The 15,736-nt window shown below is 42.6% G+C and overlaps 1 protein-coding gene across 1 annotated transcript in view; it reads left to right on the top strand.

The window, feature by feature from the left end:
• The first annotated feature begins 308 nt into the window (after nt 1–308).
• LOC311136022 (autism susceptibility gene 2 protein homolog) overlaps nt 309–15,736 on the top strand; it is a 41,486-nt gene continuing 26,058 nt past the window's right edge. The window contains exon 1 of the mRNA XM_084170085.1: nt 309–1,507. Within this exon, the coding sequence (XP_084026211.1) occupies nt 1,070–1,507 (438 nt within the window). The 5' untranslated portion in view covers nt 309–1,069. The remainder of the gene's footprint in view (nt 1,508–15,736) is intronic.

The following is a 15,736-nucleotide window of genomic DNA, read 5'->3' as shown; positions in this document are numbered from 1 at the left end:
GCATTTATTCATGACTAATGATGAAATATATGAATTACATTTCCTCAAACCCCTTTATTTCACCATCACTAACTAATTTTTCCAAGAATCAATCTGTATGCTATTCTCAGCATAGGCTATACTCAGTTTTAATAACCTGGTAGCCGTAATAACTTCTGTTTAATACAGTATCAAGGACAGAACGAACATTTTAAAGCAGTAAATAGGGTCAAAGTAAAGTCCCATCATTCACCTCCTCCCGTCACTGTCAAGTGGATGATCATTTCAGACACTTCCGTGCAGAGGTTGCGGAAATACGTCAGTTGTTCAGGCTATTGGGATTTAATCTAGGCTACAAACGAAAATGAAATGAAGGGCGAAGTGGGGAGTGGGTTTTAAATCTAATGTGTCTCTTTAATACCATTTACCCAACGATTTACTCAAGATCAACGGAACCTTCGAACCAAGGAACAAACCATATCAACTAAGGAACCACGGAAAGAAGAATTCGAAGCTGGATATATTATGAAGACGACCCAGGATAAAGGCGAGTCGTTTTCTGGCTGAGGTTTGGGGACTTTGGCGTGAAGATTGACACGCTTTGAACAAATAGCCTGCGCATGGATGGTTTTATCTGTCAATGGATGGTTTATTATACACATCACGGAATTTATTGCGTTGTGTGTATTATTAATGTGGGATCTCGTTTACATTTCAAAGCCCATAAGTAACAATCAATCAATCGGGCAATCAACATTCAAAGAGAGTTATTTGGGCTATTTATATTTTAGTTGAATAAACGGGATCCCTCTAGCCAAGCACAAACGTTTTGGGGGGAGGCTATGGCAGTGGCCTGACCATGGATTGGGCGGTGATGGAAGTAGAAGAACAGTCCGACATGATACAGCGTCATAGCTTTGTCTGGCAGGTCGCACTGTAGCAGTCAGACAACAATTGTAACAAAGTTGCAGAACAAGTCAATATTATTGTGAGTAATTTAACAATCTAATGTCTTGGTGGTGCCATTAGAAGGGCAGCCACGGTTCGCATTCTAATCGAAACCATCCTTCGAAAATGTTATTGTCTGTTTATGTTATTGTTGGATCGAGGATTCTCTCAGATCGTTGTAAAACTTTGTAAAACAAAGCAAGGGCTATTCTGCACACTGCTACTTTCAATGGACATAGAACACATTTCTCAGTGTGGTATGGTATTCGCCTCGCCTCGGAGTTCTAAAATGGAAGGGGAAATAAAGCGCAGCCGGAGGTCAAGATCTCAACGAGACCGCGTGCGGAGAAGGGATGTGATTGACAGGAATGATCAAAACCGGAGTCCATCATCTGGCTCCGACCGGGGGCAAAGTCCGTTCAGGGATAAGGCCCTGTGTAATTATGGAAAAATTACCAACTTGCATTATGTCCGGCCCCCGCGTCCCTCTCGGAGAAAGAGACGGGTGTCAGTGTCTCAGGAGGAGGACATTATTGATGGCTTTGTCATAGCCAGCTTTCTCAATCTGGATTCTTTAGAGGTAAGAACGTAGGCCTACAGTAGGGCTATGTATATATATATATTGTTTTTGACACACGTTTGTTTATTTGGACATGATACATAAGTAAATAAGTCGCTTAAATCACCCTGTGTGGGCCTCATGGCTCATGGGCTGTGACAGGGTCATGTGCAGTTTACCCAGCTGTCTCCATTGTGAGTTTATTTGCAAATGTTGGGTAAAAGTTGTATAATAACCATTGTAACAATATATAGGCAATCTACACTGTAATTACACTGTAATTACCTACCTGCCTAGGTTTTAGGGACCTAGGATATTGCTGTAAACACACTGGTTTGCAGGGCCAATATGCTGTGAGGCTGACAGCTGATAATATACTGTTAGGTTACTATTGATTTATCCCAACAACAACCATTATGATGCTATGAGGTGTCACTCAGTCCATGTGTTTCTATAAATCAGACTCACTTTCAATCCACCAGATGTGTTTCTGGAATACAGGTAATTATGGGTGCACACTGGCTGGTTTGGTCAATGTCATGATCGTTGCTGGTGTTTGTCAGAGAAAAACGGGTAGATTTTGAATATGTCACACATTTTGAATATGTTCTGATTTGCTGGTTGTACACAAATGGAAAACCAAAAAACTCTAGGCCTAGACTTGACCTATTTTAAAGAAAGCTGCTCTCTTGCTCTTAAATGCTCCCAGGTGCAGTGTTCATCAGCTGGAGTTTTAGTTTTAATGTGCCCCCTCCTGCCTCACAGCATGTCCACACACACAGGGACATGTGTTTTGAAAATAGATGCAAAAGAGACAATAATAAAAGCATCTGATACTTTTATGTTCAAGCAAACCAAGTGCCTGAAATGATTGAAAAGGACCCTTTTCTCTCAATGCTTTCCGCCAGATGGTGACTACCAGTAAACATGATAAATGGTAGTTAAGTGACACTGTGTGAAAGACAACCTGGCAGTAAAAAGCCAGAGCTGACGCAAAGTGAATGGTGCATATGTCCCAGACAGAAGACTCAAAATCATTCTGATACTGTCTGAATCCTGTTATGACATTCACATTCTAGAAAGAGAAACCTATTGTTATACCAAATGTCAGGGGCGAAAAACAAAACATGACACAATACAGTCAACTCTCATTGATGGTGATGATGATCATTATCTATTCCTGTCAACCCTTGCTTCTCAGAGGTGTAAACTCAAGGAATTGCTTTACTACGTGACTACACTATAGAGAGTGCCAGCAGGGGAAATTAATGGAGAAATGAGGTTTTGGGATAAATGCCAAAAAAAGGTCTGAGGTTAAACCAAGTTTAGGAGATCTTATACATTTTGTTCTATGAGATACTATCAGTCAATTAACATTACCTTTATGCATTATGAAGGCTTTATGTGCTCTGTGTGCTTGTTCCTCGGTGTCCAAATCACTAAGCACTTAAAATGGTCATAATACACACGCACAGTCGTGAAGAAGGCACGACAGTGCCTCTTCCCCCTCAGGAGGTTGAAAAAGTTTGGCATGGGCCCTCAAATCCTGAAAAGGTTCTACAGCTGTACCATTGAGAGCATATTGACTGGCTGCATCACTGCTTGGTATGGCAATAGCACCGCCCTCGATCACATGGCGCTACAGAGGGTTGTGTGGACAGCCCAGTACATTACTGGGGCCGAGCTCCCTGCCATCCAGGACCTCTATATCAGGCGGTGTGAAATGAAGGCCCGGAAAAACATCAAAGACCCCAACCACCCAAGCCATAGACTATTCTCTCTGCTGCTGCACAACAAGAGGTACAGGTGCACCAAGTCTGACACCAACAGGCTCTTGAACAGCTTCTATCCCCAAGCAATACGACTGATAAATAGCGATCAAAATAGCTACACGGGCCGAGTTTACCTTGTATCTTCATTGACCTTTTATTTTAGTATTTGCACTGTCTCTATGCATACTCACAGGGCCCTACACACTCACACAAACTGTCACTCCAACACACACACAAACACTCACTCCATCATTTACTCACTCACACATAATATGCACATACATTTATACTGACTCTACACACCCGCACTCTCACTTACATGCAAACTGCTGGTACTCTGTTTATCTTATATTCTGTTGCCTAGTCACCTTACCCCTATACATATCTACCTCCATCACTCCAGCATGCCTGCACATGTAAATATGATATTGGAACTGACTTTTTAAATATTTCCTGTATATAGTATTCTTATTTACTTACTTTATTGTGTATTTCAAATTTCTTATTCTTATTTCTCGTGTGCTTTTTTCTAGTAATACATTGTTATTGATTATTGCATTGTTGGGTTTTGAGTTTGCAGGAAAGGTATTTCAATGTACTTGTGTACAGTTGAAGTCGGAAGTTTACATACACCTTAGCCAAATACATTTAATCTCAGTTTTTCACAATTCCTGACATTTAATCCTAGTAAAAATTCCCTGTTTTAGGTCAGTTAGGATCACCACTTTATTTTAAGAATGTGAAATGTCAGAATAATAGTAGAGAGAATGATTTATTTCAGCTATTATTTCTTTCATCACATTCACAGTGAGTCAAAAGTACACTCAATTAGTATTTGGTAGCATTGCCTTTAAATTGTTTAACTTCGGTCAAACGTTTCGGGTAGCCTTCCACAAGCTTCCCACAATAAGTTGGGTATATTTTGGCCCATTCCTCCTGACAGAGCTGGTGTAACTGAGTCAGGTTTGTAGGCCTCCTTGCTCGCACACGCTTTTAAAGTTCTGCCCACACATTTTCTATAGGATTGAGGTCAGGGCTTTGTGATGGCTGCTCCAATACCTTGACTTTGTTGTCCTTAAGCCATTTTGCCACAACTTTGGAAGTATGCTAGGGGTCATTGTCCATTTGGAAGACCAATTTGCAACCAAGCTTTAACTACCTGACTGATGTCTTGAGATTTTGCTTCAATATATCCACATAATTTTCCTTCCTCAATTTTCCTTCCTTTTGTGAAGTGCACCAGTCCCTCCAGCAGAAAAGCACCCCCACAGCATGATGCTGCCACCCCTGTGCTTCACGGTTGGAATGGTGTTTTTCAGCTTGCAAGCTACCCCCTTATTCCTCCAAACATAATGATGGTCATTATGGCCAGAGGACATTTCTCCAAAAAGTACGAGCTTTCTCCCCATGTGCAGTTGCAAACAGTAGTCTGTCTTTTTAATGGCGGTTTTGGAGCAGTTGCTTCTTCCTTGCTGAGCAGCCTTTCAGGTTTAGTCGATATAGGACTTGTTTTACTGTGGATATAGATACTTTTGTACCTGTTTCCTCCAGCATCTTCACAAGGTCCTTTGCTGTTGTTCTGGGATTGAGTTGCACTTTTCGCACAAAAGTACGTTAATCTCTAGGAGACAGAACACGTCTCCTTCCTGAGCGGTACGACGGCTGCGTGTTGCCATGGTGTTTATACTTGCATACTATTGTTTGTACAGATGAACGTGGTACCTTCAGGCATTTGGAAATTGCTCCCAAGGATGAACCAGACTTGTGGAGGTCTACACATTTTTTTCTGAGGTCTTGGCTGATTTCTTTTGATTTTCCTATGATGTCAAGCAAAGAGGCACTGAGTTTGAAGGTAGGCCTTGAAATACATCCACAGGTACATCTTCAATTGACTCAAATGATGTAAATTAGCCTATCAGAAGCTTCTAAAGCCATAACATCATTTTCTGGAATTTTCCAAGCTGTTTAAAGGCACAGTCAATTTAGTGTATGTAAACTTCTGACCCACTGGAATTGTGATACAGTGAAATAATCTGTCTGTAAACAATTGTTGGAAAAATGACTTGTGTCATGCACAAAGTAGATGTCCTAACCGACTTGCCAAAACTATAGTTTGTTAACAAGACATTTGTGTAGTGGTTGAAAAACAAGTTTTAATGACTCCAACCTAAGTGTATGTAAAACTCAGACTTCAACTGTATGTGACATTAAAACTTGAAACTTTAGATTACATAAATGCTTCAAGATTCACAAAAAGTTATGTTACCTGATGAAGATTCTTATAGAACGATATGTATAAAATCTCCTAAGCTTTACCACATATAAAAAACAAAACAAAACAAAAAACAATTTATTTCCCAATAGGCTTTGGTGGCAAACGAGCCATGGCGGAGTTAGTGCCTACAAAAAGATGCCATTACTATTGCGCTATATAGTCACTGTAGTGTAGTCATGATGGACCAGCTCACTGTACATTAATCACTGTAGAAACAGCTGCTTCATACAGCTGTTGCATATTGCCAACATGATTTCCACAACATTCTGGATGAGGATGACTGTAGACTTATAATGACTCCAGCTCAAAATGACCCTGGCCTGGATTGTAATAGAGGAGGCTTACATAATTGTATAATGATTGTTGCAGTGAGTGAGTTCTGTAACCTAGACAATATAACTCACCAGGGAGGGATTCTTGGATGTGCTGACCCACTGCATGTTTATTTGACTTCATTAGCTCTGTAACCAGCTTGTCTGGCTTGTCACTAGTCTAGCTTAATGTATGAATGGGTGACGCATGCAGCAGCTCTACCCTTTAAACTGTGAAACTTTTATTTGTTATACAGTCTGTTCCCTTTAATAAGGCATGCTTCTCTTCTCTAGCTCTGCTAGCAGAGAAACTCTCTCCCCGCTCTCCCTCTTTTATGATGATTGAGCTTCTAGGATTCCACCGGATAGAATTTCATTAATACTAAATCTAGGATTAGTCATTTATAGAGCGAGCTGTCAGACTGTTACAAGTTTTTTATATCCTACTGCATTAGAGCCCCCAAGCAGACATTTCAACACCCTATTTGCGTAAATAGAATGATATGTTTGATGTTCTCTTGGAGTCCGTCCTCCCGGTCAGGTGTGTACTTTACTGTATACCCCAGAGGTGATGTCCTCTAAGTAACTGTTTGATAAACACTACCAGTGTGTCAAAAGCTAAAGGTTAATTTAATAGGCTGCAAAACACTGTCACAGAGCATTCTACGCCCATTGTCTGTTTTGCTGTATTCAAGATGATGGCTTAACTTGTTCAGGCAGTGAGTGGGACAGTGGTCTTATTTTCTCAAGAAGCATGAAATTGAAATATTCCAGCTATTGATTGGTAAGTGCTTCTTTATGACAGCCAGGGCCCTGCTGCATAGTTAATGTGCGCCAGCCTCCCAGACCTCTGGCCCAGCTCTTCAGGCGGTCAAGAGGGGGAAAGGCTGCTGTTCCACAGCTCCTTGTCTCTTTGTGGTGTTTGTCTGTCTGTTTGGATAACGCTCTTTAAAAGCTTGTGTGGACAAGATTGAGAAGTGCTTGGCTTTCAGGGGACCTTCAAGGATTTTTAAACAAGTAGGTGTCACTTGTCTGTGTATGTGAAAGTGTTCACTGGCAGCTGATGATAGGGTGTGCTTTCAGGAAAGCTGTGCTTTTGCTTTCATCCCTTTTTGTAAAGTAGGATCAATGTTCAATGTTCTAGTTCTAGGAACACTGAAATGACCTTTCCATTGCCATATTTCTGTGGCCTGTTCAGTGTGCCTGAATGTGCACGCATTGATGTACCCTCTATGTTATCTGGCCTTGCCATCCCCCCTAGTCTCCACAACAGCTAGCCTCTTATGTCCAAGGATTACCTTCTCCTCTCTTAAGCATGTTGGTAGCACAATGACTTCATTCAGCCAGATAATGCTGAACGTTTCATGTTTTACCCCTGTTCGCTGCAGTTCCACATAATGGAAAACTTGCGGAGCCGCAGCCCGCAGTTGTAAACGTGAGTGAGTGAGTGAGTGAGTGAGTGAGTGAGTGAGTGAGTGTGTGTGTGTGTGTGTGTGTGTGTGTGTGTGTGTGTGTGTGTGTGTGTGTGTGTGTGTGTGTGAGAGAGAGAGACAGAAAACAGGCTCAGACTCAGACTCTCCCTGCCATAAAACCCCTCTGAGATCTCCTAGCCTTTGTCTGCTGCTTGTCCGCTTGTGCTGTAAATAAACCATCAGTCGCCCTGAACGGCCTGGAACTAACATGGAACACCATCATGTCTGTCTGTTGCATTGTGCTGACAGACAGAGAGGCAGCAAGTTGTATTTAGAAAGTGAATATGTAGAACAGGGCTGGCCCCAGGCATATATTTGTTATTAAAACAACATTTTTTTTTTTAAAGGAACTCAGTAGGGGTCTCAACTTACTATTGAGTTTAAGAATCGTAGAATACACCAAGTGCAATTTCGAAATGTGGTTGTGCATCAGCAGTTTTTCTCTTGTTATGTCAGTCACTGACAGTCACTCAATTAGACATGTCAGCTACCAATTTTTTGATTCAGCTATCTAAACTTGTAGCCGAATACCTACCCTGGCACGTAGGGCACGTGCCCAGTGGCCCTGACCTCCCGGGGGCCCCCATTGATTTTGTTAGTCATTCTCACTCAGATATTACATTAACAAGGTATAAGTCATGGCAAACTTTGTATAATTGCATGAAACTTGTTCTAAATTGCTTAATTTATTTTCTCCACCCATGGCAAAATGTGTAGAATTGCAGAAAAGTTGCTTTAAAAAAACTGCAACATTTTCTCTCCGCCCATTGGCAAAATGTGTAGAATTGCAGGAAATTAACTTTAAAACTTCAAATTTGCTCACCGCCGCCAAAAGGGGGGCCACTAAAATGTTTTGCCGCGAAGGCTAGGGCTGGCCCTGATGTAGAATGTGCTGCTACTGCATGACCTCAATCCATTGGCTTAATAGTGACTGTTGGCCCCATTTTGTGGATAGATTACTATTTAGCCATGATAAGTAGGGCTCTCTGCCAAATATGGTACAGTTCCAAATTTAGAGTTCCAATTCAGGGGCAGTGCAAACAACACTCTCGTTTTACACTGTCTTTCTATCTCTGTCCCTTTCTTTTTGGCCTCCCCTCTGTGTCTGTTGGATGTTGAGCTCTACTGCTTTGCAGTTAGGTTAGGGTTCCACTACAATGCCCATAGCTGAGGAGATTATCCCAGTGTAATATCAGGAGGCCACTGTGAATAGGCTCTTTGAAGAAAAGTCCTCATTAGTTACTGATGGTGTGTAATCTAATTGTTTTAGTACCTGGCAGGCGAGGGGAGCATGGGCATTAATCAAGCAACTATATACAGCCGTCAGCCGATAGCACATTCATTTTTTATTACATGTCATCTTTGCCAAAATATGCATTGAGTTTACAAAACATTAGGAACACCTTCCTAATATTGAGTTTCACCCCCTTTTCCCCTCAGAACAGCCTAAATTCGTCAAGGCATGGACTCTACAAGGGGTCAAAAGCGTTCTACAGGGATGCTGGCCCACGTTGACTCCAATGCTTCCCACAGTTGTGTCAAGTTGGTTGGATGTTCTTTGGGTGGTGGACCATTCTTAATACACATGGGAAACTGTTGAGCTTGAAAAACCCAGCAGCGTTGCAGTTCTTAGCACACTCAAACCAGTGCACCTTGCACCTACTACCATACCCCGTTTAAAGGCACTTAAATCTTTTGTCTTGCCCATTCACCCTCTGAATGGCACACATACACAATCCATGTCTCAGTTATCTCAAGGCTTAAAAATCCTTCTTTAACCTGTCTCCTCTCCTTCATCTACACTGATTGAAGTGGATTTAACAAGTGACACCTGGTCAATCTACAGTATGTCATGGAACGAGCAGGTATTCCAATTGTTTTTCACACTCAGTGTATGTTGTTGCCAGGATTTAACCTCTACCACAGTAGCATGTGATAAGTACTTTGAGATAAGACTTATGAAAATAAATTAATATCAATAATCTTGTCTGAAGAGTGAATGTAATGAGGCTCTCAAGAATTGCTGATGTTATGTTGTTGTCTAGATCAGCTTTTGTCAGCCGAACATCTAGTCAAACTTCTGATCATAATCACTTGTCAGACTGTCTCCATCTGATTTTCCTGGGCTGGCAGTGCAGATAACGTATTGAGTTGATGAACAGTAAATCAGACAGGATTCTGATGATGGATGATATTGACAGATTTACTGTACCTCACTCTTATGAATGACAACATCAGTCTATAAAATCACTGAGTATCCTTGAATGGGTCTATACTGGGCAGAAAAGTTGTAGCTGCGCTGTACTGCACAGAGAAAGAGAAGCTCCATGATGAAATCACTCATCGTTTCACACAGGTATGTGGGGAATTTCTTCCTCTAAGAATGGAACACAGCAGCTGTCCAGGGACTGTAGATAGTCTAGATACTATGCTATGTGGACAGAATGTACTGTAGTGTTTACATATGAATCTAGGCGATAATAAACTGGCTCCATTTTCAGCCCTCTCGTCTTTATCATTACTGTAGGTTGAGACAAGAAAAGTGACATTTACAGTATGTTTTATTACAATTATCACATTTATGTAACAAAGTACACATTTAAATTTGTAAGGCAGAGCCATGGCAGTGTGAGTTTATTTATGACTTGTCTCAAGTCCATTACTGGTGGATAGATTGCTCGACTCATTGCCCAGTCAGTGCAGCTCCCGTAATTCAGTGGCAGGACCTGCTGTGACCTCAGGCTGTTGGACAGGCAGAACGTGTAATGGGAATAGAGTGTTAAGTGTCTAATTACCTTTACCACGTATTTGTGTGTCACACACTGTGGGAAATGACACGCCAACTCCATTTCAGCATTCAAATAATCCAGTCATTATGAACCTATTGTATCTGCAGCCTCTCTACAGAAGTCAGGGGCATTTAAGGTGAACCTATAGTTGCTTGTGATCGAACAGTTCAGAATGACAGAAAGAGCACTAGCTGGGAATGAATGGAGACCTTGATCTATGGATAGGCTGTTTGCAGTATTATCTCTGTCATGGTCAGTAGGATAAAGACATAAATAATCATGCATATCAATTCAGATTATCTACAGCCATGACTGGATCTCCTCAGGTCTCTATAGGACTTAAGCTGTTTAACAGATTAGCAGCAGCTGTGTTATCTGTTGACCTGTAGCTTTACACACAGTTTAGGAATCCATCATGTATCTAATGGCGCAACACCCAGGAACATCAGATCTGCTGGGTCCACACTCATACAGTGCTTTAATAAATGAGCATAGGAAGGAATATATTTCACTCTAACAGATCTTTCTGGATCTCTATGTGGAGCTGTAGGCTACTGTCTTGTACGATATCTTGTCATGAGAAATTAGCTCTCTGATATTAGCTACAGTGAGGGGAAAAAAGTATTTGATCCCCTGCTGATTTTGTACGTTTGCCCACTGACAAAGAAATGATCAGTCTATAATTTTAATGGTAGGTTTATTTGAACAGTGAGAGACAGAATAACAACAAACAAAAAAATCTAAATTGATTTGCATTTTAATGAGGGAAATAAGTATTTGACCCCCTCTCAATCAGAAAGATTTCTGGCTCCCAGGTGTCTTTTATACAGGTAACGAGCTGAGATTAGGAGCACACTCTTAAAGGGATTGCTCCTAATCTCAGTTTGTTACCTGTATAAAATACACCTGTCCACAGAAGCAATCAATCAATCAGATTCCAAACTCTAAAAAATCCAGAAAAGCGCATGTCAAAAATGTTATAAATTGATTTGCATTTTAATGAGGGAAATAAGTATTTGACCCCTCTGCAAAACATGACTTAGTACTTGGTGGCAAAACCCTGTTGGCAATCACAGAGGTCAGATGTTTCTTGTAGTTGGCCACCAGGGTTGCACACATCTTAGGAGGGATTCTGTCCCACTCCTCTTTGCAGATCTTCTCCAAGTCATTAAGGTTTCGAGGCTGATGTTTGGCAACTCGAACCTTCAGCTCCCTCCACAGATTTTCAATGGGATTAAGGTCTGGAGACTGGCTAGGCCACTCCAGGACATTAATGTGCTTCTTCTTGAGCCACTCCTTTGTTGCCGTGGCCGTGTGTTTTGGGTCATTGTCATGCTGGAATACCCATCCACGACCCATTTTCAATGCCCTGGCTGAGGGAAGGAGGATCTCACCCAAGATTTGACGGTACATGGCCCCGTCCATCGTCCCTTTGATGCGGTGAAGTTGTCCTGTCCCCTTAGCAGAAAAAGACCCCCAAAGCATAATGTTTCCACCTCCATGTTTGACAGTGGGGATGGTGTTCTTGGGGTCATAGGCAGCATTCCTCCTCCTCCAAACACGGCGAGTTGAGTTGATGCCAAAGAGCTCGATTTTGGTCTCATCTGACCACAACACTTTCACCCAGTTCTCCTCTGCCAATGAACATCTGAATGATTCAAACTTCAGACGGGCATGTATATGTCCTCCCGTGTAGTTCTGGGCTGATTCCTCACCGTTCTCATGATCATTGCAACTCTACGAGGTGAGATCTTGCATGGAGCCCCAGGCCGAGGGAGATTGACAGTTATTTTGTGTTTCTTCCATTTGCGAATAATCGCACCAACTGTTGTCACCTTCTCACCAAGCTGCTTGGCGATGGTCTTGTAGCCCATTCCAGCCTTGTGTAGGTTTACAATCTTGTCCCTGACATCCATGGAGAGCTCTTTAGTCTTGGCCATGGTGGAGAGGTTGGAATCTGATTGATTGCTTCTGTGGACAGGTGTCTTTTATACAGGTAACAAGCTGAGATTAGGAGCACTCCCTTTAAGAGTGTGCTCCTAATCTCAGCTCGTTACCTGTATAAAAGACACCTGGGAGCCAGAAATCTTTTTGATTGAGAGGGGGTCAAATACTTATTTCCCTCATTAAAATGCAAATCAATTTATAACATTTTTGACAAGCGTTTTTCTGGATCTTTTTGTTGTTATTCTGTCTCTCACTGTTCAAATAAACCTACCATTAAAATTATAGACTGATAATTTCTTTGTCAGTGGGCAAACGTACAAAATCAGCAGGGGATCAAATACTTTTTTCCCTCACTGTATCTATTACTCTGATAAAGGCATGTTAGCCGATGCTGTTAGCTTTATACAAATAACTGACTGACTCTCTGTTGTACCCCTACTTGTGTTGCACCTTTGCAGAGCAGTTAATGGAGGCTGAAGCAGCACTTACTGTGGCATTAGCTGATTGTATGCCCTTTGCACTGTCTTCCCGCAGACACAAATTGGATTTGAATAGCATAACATCCCCCCCTTGTTTCTCTGGCCTCTTGTATCTCATGTCCTTTGTGGAACATTTGCAGTCCAGGCCCAGGGTGTGTTCAGCTGCCTAGTGAGAGCTCATATGTAAGGTCTGACTGCAGAGGCTGTGGCACATGAGCTGTTAATAGCTTGATTCTCATGTATTCTGTTAATTGAGGATAGACTGTGTTATAACATGCATGTTACTGCCATATTCACTGGTGGCTTCATGGATGGTGAGAGTGAATGGATGGAGGTACAGCTGTGATAGTGGAACTAGATGAGAGCATTCCATCCACTGAATCCTTTGTAAGCCGCTGGGCTTTACCTGGGACTTAGATCCAGTGTTTATTCTCAAAGCCATGCACACCGCAAACCTGGATTTAGCTGGGTTCACCCTATTCTATACAGTGTAGTTGGCAAAACGGATCTACCCCAGATTATTTTCACCCACTCTCTCTCATTCACCCCTTGTTTGGTATTTGGTTTTGGATATTTCTCTCTTCCTCCTTTCTCCCCCTTTCCCCCTGCCTCTCCACAGATGTGTACACCTGATGCTAATTCAGAGCCAAGCTAGCTGTGATTGTTTTGATCAGACAGGCTGTGTAACAGTCCAGGGAGGTGGAGAAACAGAATAAGACATAATTTACCTCACGCCGCTAGTCTTTCAGCAGCACCATGAATATTAATATCACTATGGCAATGGTTTTGGAGATTAACTCAAGGTAGCACTTTACACTTGTACCATTAGATCAGTTGTTTTCATGGATAGCTGAAGCTGTAGGCAGGGGGGACGCTCAGCAGGGAATGCTCACAGTTCACACTCGTTGGGTAAGTGAGATTAGTTAGTTTCCATTGAACAACTGTGGCGTACTGCATTAGCATCGAACAGCCCCCGCGATATGCAACTTTTCAGGGAAGTCAGGAACCAATATACACAATCAGTTAGGAAAGCAAAGGCTAGCTTTTTCAAACAGAAATTTGCATCCTGTAGCACTAACTCCAAAAAGTTCTGGGACACTGTAAAGTCCATGGAAAATAAGAGCACCTCCTCCCAACTGCCCACTGCACTGGGGCTAGGAAACACTGTCACCACCGATAAATCTACAATAATCGAGAATTTCAACAAAGATTTTGCTACGGCTGGCCATGCTTTCCACCTGGCTACCACTACCCCGGCCACCAGCTCTGCACCCTCCGCTGCAACTTGCCCATGCCCCCCCCCCCCCCCCCCCCCCCGCTTCTCCTTCACACAAATTCAGACAGCTGATGTTCTGAAAGAGCTGAAAAATCTGGACCCCTACAAATCAGCTGGGCTAGACAATCTGGACCCTTTCTTTCTAAAATTAGCCGCCGAAATTGTCGCAACCCCTATTTCTAGCCTGTTCAACCTCTCTTTTGTAACGTCTGAGATCCCCAGAGATTGGAAAGCTGCCTCTTCAAAGGGGGTGACACTCTAGATCCAAACTGTTACAGACCTATATCCATCCTGCCCTGCCTTTCGAAAGTATTTGAAAGCCAAGTTAACAAACAGATCACCGACCATTTCGAATCCCACCATACCTTCTCCGCTATGCAATCCGGTTTCCGAGCTGGTCATGGGTGCACCTCAGCCACGCTCAAGGTCCTAAACGATATTATAACCGCGATCGATAAAAGACAGTACTGCGCAGCCGTCTTCATCGACCTGGCCAAGGCTTTCGACTCTGTCAACCACCGCATTCTTATTGGCAGACTAAATAGCCTTGGTTTCTCTAATGACTGCCTCACCTGGTTCACCAACTACTACTCAGATAGAGTTCAATGTGTCAAATCGGAGGGCCTGTTGTCTGGACCTCTGGCCGTCTCAATGGGGGTGCCACAGGGTTCAATTCTCGGGCCGACTCTATTCTCCGTATATATCAATGATGTTGCTCTTGCTGCTGGTGAAGCTCGGATCCACCTCTATGCGGACGACACCATTTTGTATACATCTGGCCCTTCATTGGACACTGTGTTAACAAACCTCCAAACGAGCTTCAACGCCATAAAACACTCCTTCCGTAGCCTCCAACTACTCTTAAACACTAGTAAAACTAAATGCATGCTCTTCAACCGAACGCTGCTTGCACCCGCCCACCCGACTAGAATCACTACTCTCGGCGGGTCTGACCTAGAGTATGTGGACAACTACAAATACCTAGGTGTCTGGTTAGACCGTAAACTCTCCTTCCAGACTCACATTAAGCATCTCCAATCAAAAGTTAGATCTAGAATCGGCTTCCTATTTCGCAACAAAGCCTCCTTCACTCGTGCTGCCAAACATGCCCTCGTAAAACTGACTATCCTACCGATCCTTGACTTCGGCGATGTCATTTACAAAATAGCCTCCAACACTCTACTCAGCAAATTGGATGTAGTCTATCACAGTGCTATCCGTTTTGTCACCAATGCCCCATATACTACCCACCATTGTGACCTGTATGCTCTCGTTGGCTGGCCCTCACTACATATTCGTCGCCAAACCCACTGGCTCCAGGTCATCTATAAATCACTGCTAGGCAAATCCCCATCTTACCTTAGTTCACTGGTCACCATAGCAACACCCACCCGTAGTCTGCGCTCCAGCAGGTATATCTCACTGGTCATCCCCAAAGCCAACACCTCCTTTGGCCGCCATTCCTTCCAGTTCTCTGCTGCCAATGACTGGAACGAACTGCAAAAATCTCTGAAGCTGGAGACTCTTATCTCCCTCACTAACTTTAAGCGTCAGTTGTCAGAGCACCTTACCGATCACTGCACCTGTACACAGCCATTCTGAAATTAGCCCACCCAACTACCTCATCCCCATATTGTTATTTATTTTGCTCATTTGCACCCCAGTATCTCTATTTGCACATCATCTTTTGCACATCTATCATTCCAGTGTTAATACGAAATTGTAACTATTTTGCACTATGGCTTATTTATTGCCTTACCTCCATAACTTACTACATTCACACACACTGTATATATATTTTCTGTTTGTATTTTTGACTTTATGTTTTGTTTACGCCATATGTAACTCTGTGTTGTTGTTTTTATCGCACTGCTTTGCTTTATCTTGGCCAGGTCGCAGTTGTAAATGAGAACTTGTTCTCAACTGGCT

This window comes from Coregonus lavaretus (genome assembly GCF_964263955.1).
Source record: "Coregonus lavaretus genome assembly, chromosome: 10".
Lineage (NCBI taxonomy): Eukaryota > Metazoa > Chordata > Actinopteri > Salmoniformes > Salmonidae > Coregonus > Coregonus lavaretus.
The sequence above is the reverse complement of the archived record's forward strand: the minus strand, read 5'-3'. Positions and strand labels throughout refer to the sequence as shown.